At 33.3% G+C, this 15337-nt stretch overlaps 1 protein-coding gene across 2 annotated transcripts; it reads left to right on the forward strand.

The window, feature by feature from the left end:
• Nucleotides 1–666: 666 nt before the first annotated feature.
• On the forward strand, nt 667–14000 carry LOC111516158 (uncharacterized). 2 transcript variants are annotated; one of them, XM_074171858.1, is made up of 3 exons: nt 667–800; nt 6445–6641; nt 13477–14000. In XM_074171858.1, exons 1-3 carry the CDS (start codon nt 746–748, stop codon nt 13810–13812), a joined length of 588 nt encoding a protein of 195 aa, XP_074027959.1. In that variant the 5' UTR covers nt 667–745; the 3' UTR covers nt 13813–14000. The 2 variants fall into 2 exon arrangements, with proteins under 2 accessions (XP_074027959.1, XP_023028105.1); XM_023172337.2 differs by lacking the exon at nt 13477–14000 and adding an exon at nt 8872–9223.
• Nucleotides 14001–15337: the final 1337 nt, after the last annotated feature.

Genomic DNA, 15337 nt, shown 5'->3' on the forward strand with positions numbered 1-15337 from the left:
ACGATTCCGTCAGATATTATATATATATATATATATATATATATATATATTATATATATATATATATATATTTATATATATATATATATATATTATATATATATATATATTATTAATAAACTAGGAAGTATCATACTTTTGGAAAGACAAACTTAGAACGAGCAAAATCTGAAATTGTGGTAATTCTATAACGATGAATTAAATCTGTTAACTACTACATGCCAGACATTTGAATATATGGTGAATTATTCAACACTTTCCTTGAAACTATTTGTTCTCGAGTGATATCCGTTCACCTCATACACATTATCAGTAATAATTCTTCTACAAACATGTTTCAGATATCCACTTGGAAAAAACCCATTAGAAACAACTACTTCCACATCAATGAATTACACAAAAATTAATTTTTCCCATTCAATTTGTAGTCCTCCAAACAAATGTGGTATTGAAACAGATATCATAGAAACGCTACATAACATAATATATGAAAAAGTATTGATAAAAATGTCACTCACATAGAATACTATCATACAAAGTAGATTTTCAGTCCCCTTCCATTAAAAAATTTAGTTCAAAAGAGAATCCGATAACACCCAAATGAATCGGCTGGTATCGCACTGAATACTCAGAACTGTAATATAGGTATTCAGCAGCATATCTAATCAGTTGTAAGGAAATTTCAATACATAACCATGAATACATTCGAAGTTGATTTGTGTCAACTATGTGTTCATAAAATAAAATGCTTGAATATCTTCTTTTACTGTCGCACTTGCTCGCGGCGGAATCTTGTGGAGGTAAGTATCTATATTGTTTCGACAACTACTTCATTATAATTGTGGTAAATTGAAATTTTTGTTTGTGAGCAAAGAAGATTAAAGTACTCTGCAAAAGTTGTTGGATTTGCCATGCACACTATCAACCAAGATCCCTCTGTATTCAGATTTATTTCCCTATTGTAAAATGGCAGACGTCACAATCAATATTGTTATATTATTCAGAAGAAACGGTTTCCATTTTGCATTCTACACTTCTTCCCCATTTTATGTTTTTTTTTGATAAGTGGAGGCTCTCAAAAATTAATATTAATTTTCATTAATCGTTCCTTCTTCATGGTTTTTGAACATTATTCAAGAAACACTTCTTTGCGAGATTTTCAATAAACAATGGCTTTTTCGTGCGTGTCTTCACGATTTTTTAAAAAACTGTTCTATGAAAATCTCACAATAAAGTGGTTTTCGTACAACTGTCATCAAAAGTGACATTTTCAATGGATATCAAGAGTATTAAAAAGATGATGTTTACAAAGTAGCGTGTTGAAAATATTATATAACGCTAGTTTTGGAGGTATTTTTAACGCTAGTTTTGGAGGTATTTTCAACATGATTTTTTTCGACAACAAACCAATATAACAAAACATAATTCAATTCAATTCAATTCTTAGGATGATTTTTATATTTTAGAACAATCTGATATAAATACCTTGCGATGTTGAAGAGCCTTGTAATATATTTGAACCAGCTGAAGTGACAATTTCATGGGCATTAACATTCAATTCTTGAAGTGAAGAGGACGATGCTGTAACGCTGGAGATAGCTGTTGGAATTATTCTTTCAGCAATAGATTTTTATAAGAAATAGATTTATTGATCTAACCTCAGCTACTGTTGTAGACTTTCATCCTCCGTGCTTCTTAATATCCGTTATATTTGCTCTTGATTCTGCTAGCAAAGAAGCAGAAGACCTTCTCAAGCAGTGACCTGTATATTCCTTTGGTTCCGAGAGGTTCAGAAACTCTGCAAAGGTAGAGGATATTTTCCCAAACATCTATAAAACTCTGGACTTATTAAAACGTGAGAGTTTTTGATTTTTGGGCCTATGACTTTCATTTTTCCGCTTTAAGAATGATATTACCTTGAAATATTTGCTTGTTAACTCCATTTTCGATTTCACTGAAATTTCCTTCGACTTTTTTAAGTCTACATCAGCTAAGAGAATTGAAATATGCCATGCCATATTGTTGAGCCGATTTTTTTGGTAACAATTCAAATCAAGCTCTTTTTGTAGCCTCTTCCATATCGTCAGGAACACACAATTCCTTACTATTGTTTTTCATTATGCCAGACATTAAACACCAGCAAAAAATTTGAATGAGACTTTAAATAAAACGCATGAGCTGTAAACATTACTGTTTGTTGGTAACCAGGTGATTCGGCGTCACCTGACACGGCGACTTCACAGCAAATGCGATAACATAAAATAGTTGACTGACAAGAGACGTCAAAATTGTTTTTATGGAAATATTGAATTTATCTATTTTATTATGGAAACAGGACAGTTGTACTAAAAACTTTGTATGATATTTGTGTTGGATTTTCATCCAGTATCGGCCGATTCCATCATATATAGTTTAGAACAGTTGAAATATTTTGTAATTGAAATTAAAGAAAGTACTGATAGTGTTTTGACCATTAACAGAACCTAATTTTCAATTGGGAATATGAAACGAGTCGAAACAATACTGATTTCATAAAATACTAATATTCGAAAAAGATGGTAGATATCTTTATTCTGCTCGATATCTTGAAATTATATAACAAAATCGAATGTTGATTCAACTGTGAGGTTTTCAAATTAGCATCAAATCAGTTGATGATGTGGGTGCATGCAGAATAACTAAAATAACTAATTGTATCTGAATACACAAAACGTTTTTTTTCTTGATAAATAAAAACGATATTGCTATAAGCACAATACATCTTTCCATTATTCATATCGAAAACATTCCAGGATGCCAACGGTATGCCTTTCGTCTGAAAATAAAACACTGGGAACTTCAGAACTTCAGAAGTTATATCAGTTCGAATTTCATTAGTGTCTATCAAATCCATTAAATTAGAATACTTTTTTTTTTTAAGTTTTTGGGTAGGTATCAAAACAAATATTTGCCCTGAAAGAAGAATTGGTCGCAGCTTATCACTGGAAAATACCTACTTGATGTAATTTCTTTGGATGTGATAAGAGTAATACTCCATATCAAACTTTCATGCAATATAAATAACATGAACAGTGCCTACGATTTGAAAGAATAAAATCTGGGCTATAAGGTTGTGATCGAAAGTAACAAACATTTCGTCTGCTACTACGGCAGACACCTTTAGTGGTATAGGTGTTCACTGCGAGGATGATAATGGTGGTATTTCGAAGTCTCATATAGAGTGAGGAGCTCTGTATTTACTCGTATTTAATCAGTAGAGGGTGGTGTAGATGAGGTGTCCATGAGAATCCTCACGCAATCAACTAGGTTCATTGCTAGGTTGTTGTGATTGGTCCACGTAATAGGTATGCTGCTAGTGGTATTTCGATCAAAGTTGTAGTCTAGTCCATTCTTTGCTTTCCTGAGTACTGAATACCATGTTCATTTGGTGTACTTTTTTGTTTTTCTGTTGAAATTATTAGGATGCTTGTAGATCTCAGTGGCTTCCCTACAAAGTGGTATTTGGCAGTGCATGTATTGGATATCGTCTTCATTTCTATACGTGTTCTGTTTCTGCTAGGACATGTTCTGCTATTGTGTACTCCTCTGGTTGTAGAATTGTGTTCCTGTATCCTATTGTTGATGCTATGTTCAGTAGTACCGGTGTGAATTGACAGATGCTCTCTTCCGTTTTGCAGGATGTCCTGTTCAGTTTACATCGAAACCACCAAACGCACCATCAACACCAGCAACATACAATAGCAGAACATGTTCCGGCAGACACAGACCAGGCTATAACTTGTATATACATGTATATTTATTATGTGCAATGAAGTTATTCATATCGATCCCTTTCATAGAACTGAATGTTTTCTTGAATTGAAAAAATCTTTGGTCAGTCTGAAACTCATTGTGATATTGTTCGCTGGCTGATAATAATAATGATAATAATGAAGGTGCTTATTAATTTTCAGTAACAATGACCAAAATTCGGTATGATACCCAATTGTCACCGGAAAATGCATCAGTTCTTCCACCTAACCCGATGAATTGAATTTCAGTTTTTGGAAAGTTCATAAAAGTATAATAATATATGTCTATTGTTTACATCGATATATCGATTTCAAATTTTTATAAGTAAACGTGAACTGAGCAATGGATATACATTGAGTTGAGAATTTAATATTTTCGGGAGAGAAAGGTTTCAGCTTTCTACTTCTTCATCCTGATACAGTTGTGGGAATCTTTCAAAGAATAGGAGAAAGCAATCAATTTAAAAAATTAATAAAGCCGTAACTTTTTCAAAATATGGCCTTTTGGTATATGAAATTATCGCTTCTTTGATAAAATCGTTTGTATTTGTAACTAACGTTACTGCAGTTTCTTTCTAAAAGAACATTTTGAAACGATTACAAAAAAGCCTATAAATTGAGAATATAATACCTGATAATCACTGAATGGCATTAATCTCATTATATAAATGAAGTTTGTGAAAATATAAATTTTGAATTTTTGAAAATTACCCATTTCTTTTTAATTGAATGACAAAAATTGAAAAAAAAATCAGCCCACTCTGGGACTAGCGGGAATTATTGTAACACAAATTGAAGATGAAAAAATAACGATTTTATTTAAAAACGATAATTTCATGGAGTTGATCAAGCTGATTTTTTTACTACCTTTACAGAAAATTTATTTAATGAAAACAAAAAAAGATACCAAAAGGCAAATTTTTTAAAAAGTTATGGCTATTTGAAAATAAAAGGGATATTTTTTCAAATTCATAACTTTTTTTGGTTGGATACGTTTTTTTGAAACTCCCAAAAATGTTTTCCGAAAGATCGAACGGAATGGAAAACTTTTGACCAGATCGAAAGTGATCGGGTTGGAAAGTGGTCGATTTGGTATGGAATAACTCATACTTATATAGCAAGTCATGTTCAAGTAGTCGAAATTTCAATTTTTTGTTCACACTTTTGACTTCAAGAATGTTTTAGGGTATTAATCAATTTGTTAATTAGAACGTAAGGTGAACACTGCTGACTTCACTTTGATAATGCGAAAATTATATTTATCAGTTATTTCTCTTCCACAAAATGGGATAAAAGAAGACTGTCAATAAAGACAATATCATTATCAAAACAACTGGTGTGTTTGTTATAAATTATTCATTACTTGCCATATGTCGTGCTCCCAAGTTCTGATTTCTTTCCTACATACCACTTCTATACCATACAAGGTTTTACAAGAAAGACAAAACAATTTTTGAACACGACAATAATTGAAAGAGCAGAGGAAACTCGGCATTGAATATTCAAAATGACCAAGAGTTATTGAAAGATCCTTGTGCCCGGAGAGGAAAAAAATGTCTTTGTACTATTGAAGGTGCTTATCTATGAAGGTGGCATAACCTTGAAAACAAACACTGCATATTTTCCACAACTGTTGCCTAATTTTCCAACTTTCATTGGATTCTTTTGCGGTACGTAGGGCCAAAATCAATTTACAAGCAAGTTTTTCAAATAACTTATTGCGGTATCTCCAACGTGAAGCAAAATAGAGAAAATTTGCCCACCGACATTTGCGACATCGCAGTAGAGGCCGTTCAAGTATTACGAAAGTACTATAGGGGGGTGGGGGGTATTTCCCTTGCTTATTTTTGATGACATGGTGATTACGTCAGTAGCAACATATGGGGCAACCCACACATTGTCTATGTTTTAAAAATGCATTTAACAATGTTTACGTGAGTATGGGAGGGGGCGCTAAGAGCCTTGCTTACTTTAGCTGACAAGGGGGATGGGAAGGAGTGACTGATTGTGATGAATTTGGTTACGTAATACTTGAATGGCTTCGTAGGCTGGATTAAGGGCTATTACTCGGGCTGAGTATTGCGAAAAGTGCGGCCCATGAAGGTCTAGGCCTATACCATAAGTTAAATCACTTGACTAAAATACAGGGATGTCTTAGTTTTAAGTGTATCACACTGTACGTCGATCAAGTTTTAGCCACTACGTTACTTAATGATTAACACTTTCTTGCTAGTTAGGGGTTTATTAGCGAAAAAATCCAATACGAATATCAGAATATTTTCCCTCTTAAATATCAATAATTTCACTTTACATAATCAAAGAATAGTGAGGAAATTTGTATCAGAAACAAATTTATCAACTTTTGCAAGTTTTAACTTAGTATTCTCTAAATAGTCCTCGTTATCAACTCCTTGTGTTGCCATGATTTCTTGTATGCAGGATTTGATGCCATGACGATAAGTCAACTCTGCTTCATTTCCAGCCTTACTGAATTTGATTCCATTCAAAATACGCCTTCTAATCTATTTGAGCTTCTTTGAACTAACCTCAAAATATTTGACATAATTAAAACTGTGAGAATGAAATGTCATTCTGTATCAATGAAAAATCATGAAAATAAGTTTCTGAATTATACAATTTCGATATTCTCCAGATTATTACTGGAGAGATTTCAGCGGGAGAATCCCATCTGATGCTATTCCTGCGGGAAACAATGCTAATGGGTTATCTTACATCGGACAAGCATATTTGCACCTATATGGAGTAGGAGTGGGGACCATAATTCCAAATACCTCGGAAATCTTAGTTCCATGTTACGGTCATGTTCATGCCATCAACACTTTTATCAAAGTATGTATGTAATTTCAGCTACATGTTCCGTCATTTATTGATATTTCTCGCCTACTTCGTAACACAGTTATAACATTCATAACTGATTTCATCTGAGTCATTAATTATAAACTTCACATTCAAGAGTTCGTATAAGACATATATTGATGTCAACCAGGATATAAACAACTACAATATTATAGATAATTAAATATTCTGAAAAATATGTCTACTTTCACTCAAAAAATATTGACTACAGATACATTTTGGAAAAATTTTTAAAAGATGAAAATTTCTGAAATTTTCACAAAGTTTTCATCAGGCTTCTTCCTCTTGTGCGCTGTGCTGTTATGCTGAAAGAAATAAGTATTATCTGAATACATTGAAAGATAGAAACCCACAAAAAAAATATTTCTATCGATTTTGAATGAAATTTCAAGTAACCAATTCTTGTATAGTTTTGCTGCTGTAATGTTTGAATCACATTATTGAACATCAACTGGAGAAATGGATCTGCTTCAACTGCTTCTTGAAAACCTTTTAATAAATGGATCTGATGATGCTCTCAGCTTGCGGCATTTCCCGTTGCTGTTAGAAACTATTGATCATAATGAATTCCACCAATAAAAAAGTGTTTTGAAATTTTGTTTGGCTGTTGATTCGGAAATCCGTTTCAAAGTACCAAAAGTTTGACTTCATATTACTTATTTTTAAAGTATTCCGCATATTCGATCTGAAAAAGTGATATTTTTCATGAGTATATGAAATGGAAAGACAAAAAATGTTTTTTAATTCAAATTAAAATCTGACGGTCGCATTATTGGCTAAATTTATACTAGCTATAGTATAATGAAATTTTGTAAGTTAATCTTGAAATTGGTAATAACACATTTTTAAAAGCTCATCCATTTCAGATATTGAAAGACATAATTCATCAACTTCACAGTATACAATAGATATTTGAAACGGTTGTATTGAGTAACAAAATATTTAATAAAAAAATGAAACACAATTATTGAACCATATACACTTCCAGAAAACTGAAAACTGTTTTCAAAAAGGCTTTCAATCTTCACAAAATTTAAAAATGAGTCTTTATGACACACATTTAAAAAAAACGTCAACCAAAAAAAGTTATTGAAAGAAATCCAGAAGTTTCAATTTTCAAAAGAAAAATTGATATTTGTGAAATGAAATACTTCTCAAGAAATGTGAAGGGACACATCAGATACAAATCAAGGGTGATACTTTGCAATGAACATATCGATAATTGATTGGATATTCTGGAATTACCGTTTGTAATATAAAAGTTGAATAATAAAATGAGTATAAACCTCAAATGCATTAAATGATATAGAGCTATATGAGTCGATGTGTATTTAGAATGTAAATGTATTCAAAACTCACTCCAGTTTATTTCAATACAAGTTCAAAATGTTCAACATTCATTTCCTGGCAATAATGGAGTCTATTACCAAATTTATTCCTTACATTATGAAATGTTTCAAGGGTAATTTCGCTTCAAGCAATCATCTGAAGGAACAATTCGTTCAGGCCAGTCTTCACTTACCTACACACTGGGTTCATGGACTGTCACCTATCAGAAAACAACTACTACCTTGGCTGGTACCACGAAGGGCGTTGGATTACATTCGTCAGGTACCAGTGCACGATTCTTCACAGAAGTAATTCCTGCGTATGCTACTGGCGATACAACTGCCGGGATCGATTTTCAATAATTATTGGAACGGACACATATGCAGACCGGTTTCGGCCTATTTGGCCTCTCATCAGTGCAAGGTAGTGTCCTATATCAACCTGAAGTCGATGATTTCCCATAATTAAAAATAAAATTCTGTGTGAGAGTATACCTCGAACAAAGCTAAAACAAACAACAAGCAACATATCTGCCATCGCTTCCTGTGCCTGTAGACGAGGTATTAACTGATGTCCACGAGTTCTGAAATAAACTGCGATAACCACAGTTTATTCCAGAGCTCATAAATGGAACGAAAAGTGCTCCTAATGAAATAACAACAGCAACATTTCTTAATGTGATAAATGAATTTGTATAACAATATTATTCATTATCAAAGAGCGAATGTTGTAAATTCCAAACTACTAGTTGATCAGAAACGGCTAATCTGGTTTCTAAAAATAAACCAGCTTTGAATAGATAATTGAAAAACCCATCAATCGAATCATTACAAGATGTGGTGAAAAGGAACTACAAAATTTCACATATTTTCAGATATTATGCTCTTCAATTCCTTCAATGTTTCATTGGATACACACTAGCGTAAGTACATTCAAGATGAATGTTAAGGATCAATGTCCAGTATTAGGGGGCCTTGACCGCAAGACTTGGGACATTACAGGTACCAAGGGCAAATTGAACATCGGAAGAATTTATCGTAATGGAGAAGTAATAGTTGGTCCAGTCGCCTCTTATGAAAACAATGATGTGTGGTTCTATTATGCTTCCAATGGAATTGAAGTTCAAGAATCACATTACGAAGTTCTCGTATATCGTGGTCAACCTACAGTTGATAATGATACCGTAGTCAAAGAAGTTTCGTAAAAATAGAAAATTGGAATTTTTTCACCTGTGTTTTTATTGAAATTATAATTCATAACAATTGAAAGTGTAACTAAATCACACCCCTTAATAAAGTGATTCCAAAGACCATAGAAATATGAGATAATTTGTAGCACTTTTGACGAAAATTGAAGAATTTCACTGTTTTTTGATTGGAAAAAATACCGTTCAAGCAAAGCAATGGCTTGGAAAGTGTTACAAAGAATCCGTTCCATCAGAAACAACAATTAAACGTTGGTTTGCTGACTTCAAACTTGGTCGTAGAGACACCGATGATGCAGAATGCAGGACTTCCAAATGAGGCAGTACCTAACACTAGAATAATCGAAATGTGAAGTTTTATGAGTCAGCTGACATTGTGAAGATATCAAAGAACGTGTTGATTTTATATAGCATGAACATTTTTTGACTATGAGAAATCTCTGTGCTGCGCAAAAATATGTACTTGTATACCTTTGGTATAGTAATGAGTAATAACGGTTTGATGTTGGGAAAAAACTAGTAATATTCACAGATATGTTGTTAAAAGAAAAGTTGTAAGCATTCTCTTGGCAACAAATGATGTAACACTATTTCCTTTCATATCCTCGGAAGTACTGGAAATGGTTCATCCATTTCGTCAGTCATTGATATCTCAGGAAAATTGTTAGAAGGAATAAAGTTTGATAACCCTGTACATGAACACAGATGCAGTTCTCTAATCGGAAACACGTCACAAAACGAGGGAAATGTCAGAAACTCAAAAATTGGGTATAAAATCAATTATTTCAGAATAAATACAACTGACAGAATTTGCACGACATTATCAATCAGAAATATTGAATCTGTTGTAGAAAATTGAAAGAAACATAATAAAATTGTTATAATTAATTAGAAATGATGAAATGTTTCAAAAGAATAATTGTAAACAACTTCCTCAGTTACGAACATTAAATTATGCTTAGTTAAAATTAAGGTATTTAGACATAAGTGTGGTTATACAAACTTTGTAAACATATAAAAGTGAAATGTAGCTGATTTTAGAAGTAAATATAAAAATTGTAAATTAACTAGTTTTAGAAATATTAAACTTTGAAATTTGAACTTGTCACAATTAGTAGTAGTATCCAAAGGAAGTGGTGAATATTCAACTTTTTTGTCATTAAGAAGAATTGTTTCCGAATCCTGAAGAGAGTAACTACGCGAATTTGATTATCCAGAAATATTGTAAAATAAATTCAAGTATTCAAATAATAATGAACCATAATTGAGTCCATTCCAGGTGATTGTCATCAAAACGGTACATCACTTCAAGGTACATTCATTTTCGATTGTGTCTCTTCCAAATTTTATCCACAGGTACATTTGCAGATCGTGTTGTTTCCTGGTAATTTATATTTGAGCAAGAATCCACCTGAGGTGTTGGGAAAAATTCCTATACATTGGGATATAGGAATTTAAAGTCAACAAAAGAGTCAACCCAAATTCATAAAACTAGAATAATTGATAAAACAACAAATTTGTTATAAAACCCAAATTCATCACACATCCTATTTATCTACAACATTATACAGGGTGTTCCTTAAACACATGCTAATATTCAAGGAGGTAATTCTTAGACCCATTTTAAGAAAAAAACTTCCTATGGACGTATGTCCTAAACGCCTTAACTTTTGAGATACAGGGTGGCAAAGTTTTCAAAAATAATCAGTTTTTTAATAATAACTGAGATAATTTTGTAGACATAGCATATTTGGTACATATGTTCCATGCCTCAAGGCGCATTTTCTGATGTACACAAATTTGTATTTTTCAAACAGTGGCATCCCTACGGGTTTCGCATTGAATATTTTTGGGGAAAAAGTACTACGCCAATGCTTTCTTTTCAAAATAAAATCATTTTTAAAATCCTCATTTTTTTTGAGAAAATCTGATCTCCTGGTATTTCTTTGTCCAACGCATGATTTTCACTCAAAAAAATAAAAATCGACAGAAAGCAAATTAAGAAATTAGATCAATTCTAAAATGAATGAGAATCTGAAAATTGCTTCATAACGCATTACCAATTCCTTAATAATATTTGAAAACATAATCTGCAAAAAAATTAATTTTTCACAAAAACGAGTTTTATTTTATTTTGTGACAGTAAGTCTTAACGAATAGCACAAATTTGTTAATTAGTAATAATACCAAAACTGATTATAAAAATTGTTGGAAGTGGCCACCTGCACTTAGTATGCATGCTTCCGCCCTTCTACGCATGGAATTACGCACCCGTTCAAATATTCCCGGCGTATTTCGTATAGTTTCACACGAGGCAACTATTCGCTCCCTTAAATCTTGTAAAGTATTAACGGGAGTTTTATACACAAGAGTTTTAAGGTGACCCCATAAAAAATATATAAACTGTTGAGATCGGGGGATCTTCCTGGCCATTGCTGAGGTCCTCCGCGACCTATCCAACGATTAGGATAAACTGTATTTAAATGGTTTCGGACAATTACACTGAAATGAGCAGGGGCGCCATCGTGCATGTACCATATTCGATTTCTTAACGCAAGTGGCACATCTTCCAATAACCCAGGTAAGTCTTCTTCGAGAAAGTGTAAATAAGAACGACCATCAAGGCGTGCTGGTGGAAAAAATGGGCCTATTAGATGATCATCTATAATTCCTGCCCATACATTAACCGAAAATTGGTGTTGGAAATGGGTTTCGGTTATTGCATGGGGATTTTCTTCAGCCCACACATGATTGTTATGGAAATTTTGAATGGCATTTCGAGAAAAATTTGCTTCGTCTGTGAACAAAATTTGTGTCTCAAACTGCGGATTTAGTGCAATACTTTGTAGATACCACTGACTGAAGTTCACACGCTGTGGAAAATCTCTGGGGAGTAATGCCTGCACTCTTGAAATATGGTATGGGTACAACAAAAAATCAATCAAAATTCGCCAAACAATTTGATGACAAATATCCAGAGTTCTAGCGATCTTCCTCGTACTCGTCTCAGGATGTTCCTCAATTTCTTGCAGCACCACTTCCTCAATTTCAGGAGTTCTTACTACACGAGGTCTACCTTCCGGAGTCCCTTTCTTGACACTACCAGTTTCCTCAAGTCGACGATGAATATTTGAAAAGGTTCGGCTATCTGGTAAGGCACGATTAGGATATCTTTCCTGATAAATGCGCCTGGCTTCTGTTGCATTACCATCGGCAAGGCCATATACGTAATTCATTTGCGCCATTTCTGCATTCGTATAATTTACCATATTTACTGATATTCAGAAAAACAGCGGACTACCAAAATAACTTCAATAACACTTCAAAATCAATCAAAACGCGCTGTGACAGTTTTTAACACCAACACATTACTTTAAACCAACATCAATATTAGCTACTGACGTTTGTACATACAGAGAATTCGTTTTTTATTGCTATGGTGGGTACGCTGTTTTTCCTGCTTTTGATCTTTAAAAGAAATCACATATCGACAAACTCCATATTTCCAAGAGGTGCAGTAAATAAATTCTGCTACACGTCATTTTTTCCAGGATAACTAAATTTATGTATTCAAAAATATTAAGCGGTGCTGCGTTATGACGTAATTTTAATTGAGAACAGTGCATCTGACAACAAACAAATACCTTTCAGATCCTCAATTATTTTGCAACAAATCTGATCTCTTAATTTGCTTTCAGTCGATGCACGATACCGCATCAGATTTTTAAGGAATTTATCCTTAAGTAAAGCGATTTTTAATTTTTTGAGCGAAAACCATGCGTCGGACAAAGAAAACCCAGCAAATCAAATGTGCTCAAAAATGTATGGAAATTTTAAAAATAATTTTTAATTCAAGATAAAGCAGTAGCGTAGTATTTTTTTCGCCAAAATATACATTTCAAAACTCGTACGTACGCCACTGGCAGAGAAAATTAAGAAAATTGTACATCAGAAAATGCGCCTTGAGGCATGGAACATATGTACCAAATATGCCAAAGATGTCTACAAAATTATCTCAGTTATTATTAAAAAACTGATTATTTTTGAAAACTTTGCCACCCTGTATCTCAAAAGTTAAGGCGTTTAGGACATACGTCCATAGGACGTTTTTTCCTTGAAATGGGTCTAAGAATTACCTCCTTAAATATTAGCATGTGTTTAAGGAACACCCTGTATATACAAGATCTATGTTTATTTTTCTTTCTACTTGAGTGTACTTGATATAAGTGTCAACGTGATTCATCAATATCATTAAAAAATTGCACATATTTTCAGATCTTATGTTCTTCAATTCCTTCAAAATTTCATTGGATACACACTAACGTGAGTACGTTCAAGACGAATGTTAAGGATCAATGTCCAGTATTAGGGGGCCTTGACCGCAAGACTTGGGACATTACAGGTACCAAGGGCAAATTGAACATCGGAAGAATTTATCGTAAAGGAGAAGTAATAGTTGGTCCAGTTGCCTCTTACGACAATGATGTGTGGTTGTATTATCCTTCGAATGGAATTGAAGCTCGAGAATCACATTACGAAGTTCTCGTATACCGTGGTCAACCTACAGTTGAAAATGATACCGTAGTCAAAGAAGTTTCGTATATCACATAAAAACAAAATGATTGAATTTTGTTTTATCTGTTTTCTTCATTGAAATTATAACTCATCAAAATTGTAAGTGAGATAATCTGTAGCACTTTTGACGGAAATTGAAGGAGTTCGAAACATAATTTGTCAAACCAATCAAAACACAGATAAAATTAAATTCCTGAAAAAAGAAAAAAAAATAATGTCAGTGAAAATCCTTATCCTCATTATCATAAATCCGTCTTTAGTAAATACTTTCGAAATGTTCAAAGGTAAATTCAATAATTGAGAGTGTGAAAAGAAAGTGATGAAACAGCAGAGCAAACAAATATTTTGTCAAAAATTTAGTAACAAAAGAAACTGGAAATGTAAACTTATAGTTCACTATCAGATCAAAAACAATTAAAGGCTGAGTTTCAGAAGTAAAATGAATAACACATAAAAAATTTAATCAAGAAATGCTGTTAGAAGTGAGGTGAGGAAGATATTTGAAAGAATTCATATCTCAGTTACGCTACTTTTCCAATACCCCTCCTATCAATTGAATATTTTCCGAATACTATTATCTGTTTGATGTTTTGTAATTCCCAGTGAAACAACTTCAATATTAGTTATTGAAGTAGTAGATATCGCCCATAACAAGGCGATAAGGCAAAATAAACTCATGGGAACGTGCACCACCGACACGTCTTGATGAATGAAACAAAATTTTCATCAACTAAATTACCAGTATTCATTCTGAATAATTTCAACACAACTCACAATTCCCAAAAACAATAGCCTAAGGACTGCTCATGCTTTATGAACAGGCTTCAAAAAGCTAATATATTGTTACGTTTTTCCCGTGGGTTGACCAATAATTGACTACAATGAAAAATAATCAAACTCAACTTCATTTCAGTTCAAATACAACAAACACTTCAACTAAAACTTCAACTATTATTCGAATGTCTATCGCCTTACTATAGATCGCTTCGCGTACCGCACTGTAACTTCCACTTGACTGTCTCGATGGGCGAGTGTAAGGCGCTTATATTTGGAAATCGAAGGCTCTGGAACATTCCTCGGAATTCCATCGAAGACGGTAGCATTATTTTCGCTACATCTAGAGCGACAGAGAACATCGTTCATTTGCGCGCTCTTAGCTACGTCACAATTGGTTTATGACTATGGCTACCAGTGGCGGCCGGCGTTATTTTCTTTGGAGCATGATTTACAACAGTATGGTTAAAAAACGTGTTGCGATTTCATAAAATGTATAGGGAAAATCTCACAATGAATACGCTTTCATAAACTTACATTAAGCATCGGCCAATTGCATCACATATCAGAATGAAAAATAAAATTGGAACCTCTGTCGTAGTAAGAATCCAAATCGAGCACTTTTCCCAAACACCAGAACTGCAATTCTATTCTCAACGCGCTTCACCAATTGAGATGACGTCTTCAGTTTTCTTCTCTCCCGAAGACACCAACTTGGTTGGTGAAACGGGCGTCGAGAATAGTATTGCAGTTCTGGTGTTCGGGAGAGTGTTTCACATATCTCAAG

This window comes from Leptinotarsa decemlineata, unplaced genomic scaffold (assembly GCF_025532065.1).
Source record: "Leptinotarsa decemlineata unplaced genomic scaffold, Ldec_3_MD MMD2_tig00000035_RagTag_RagTag, whole genome shotgun sequence".
Lineage (NCBI taxonomy): Eukaryota > Metazoa > Arthropoda > Insecta > Coleoptera > Chrysomelidae > Leptinotarsa > Leptinotarsa decemlineata.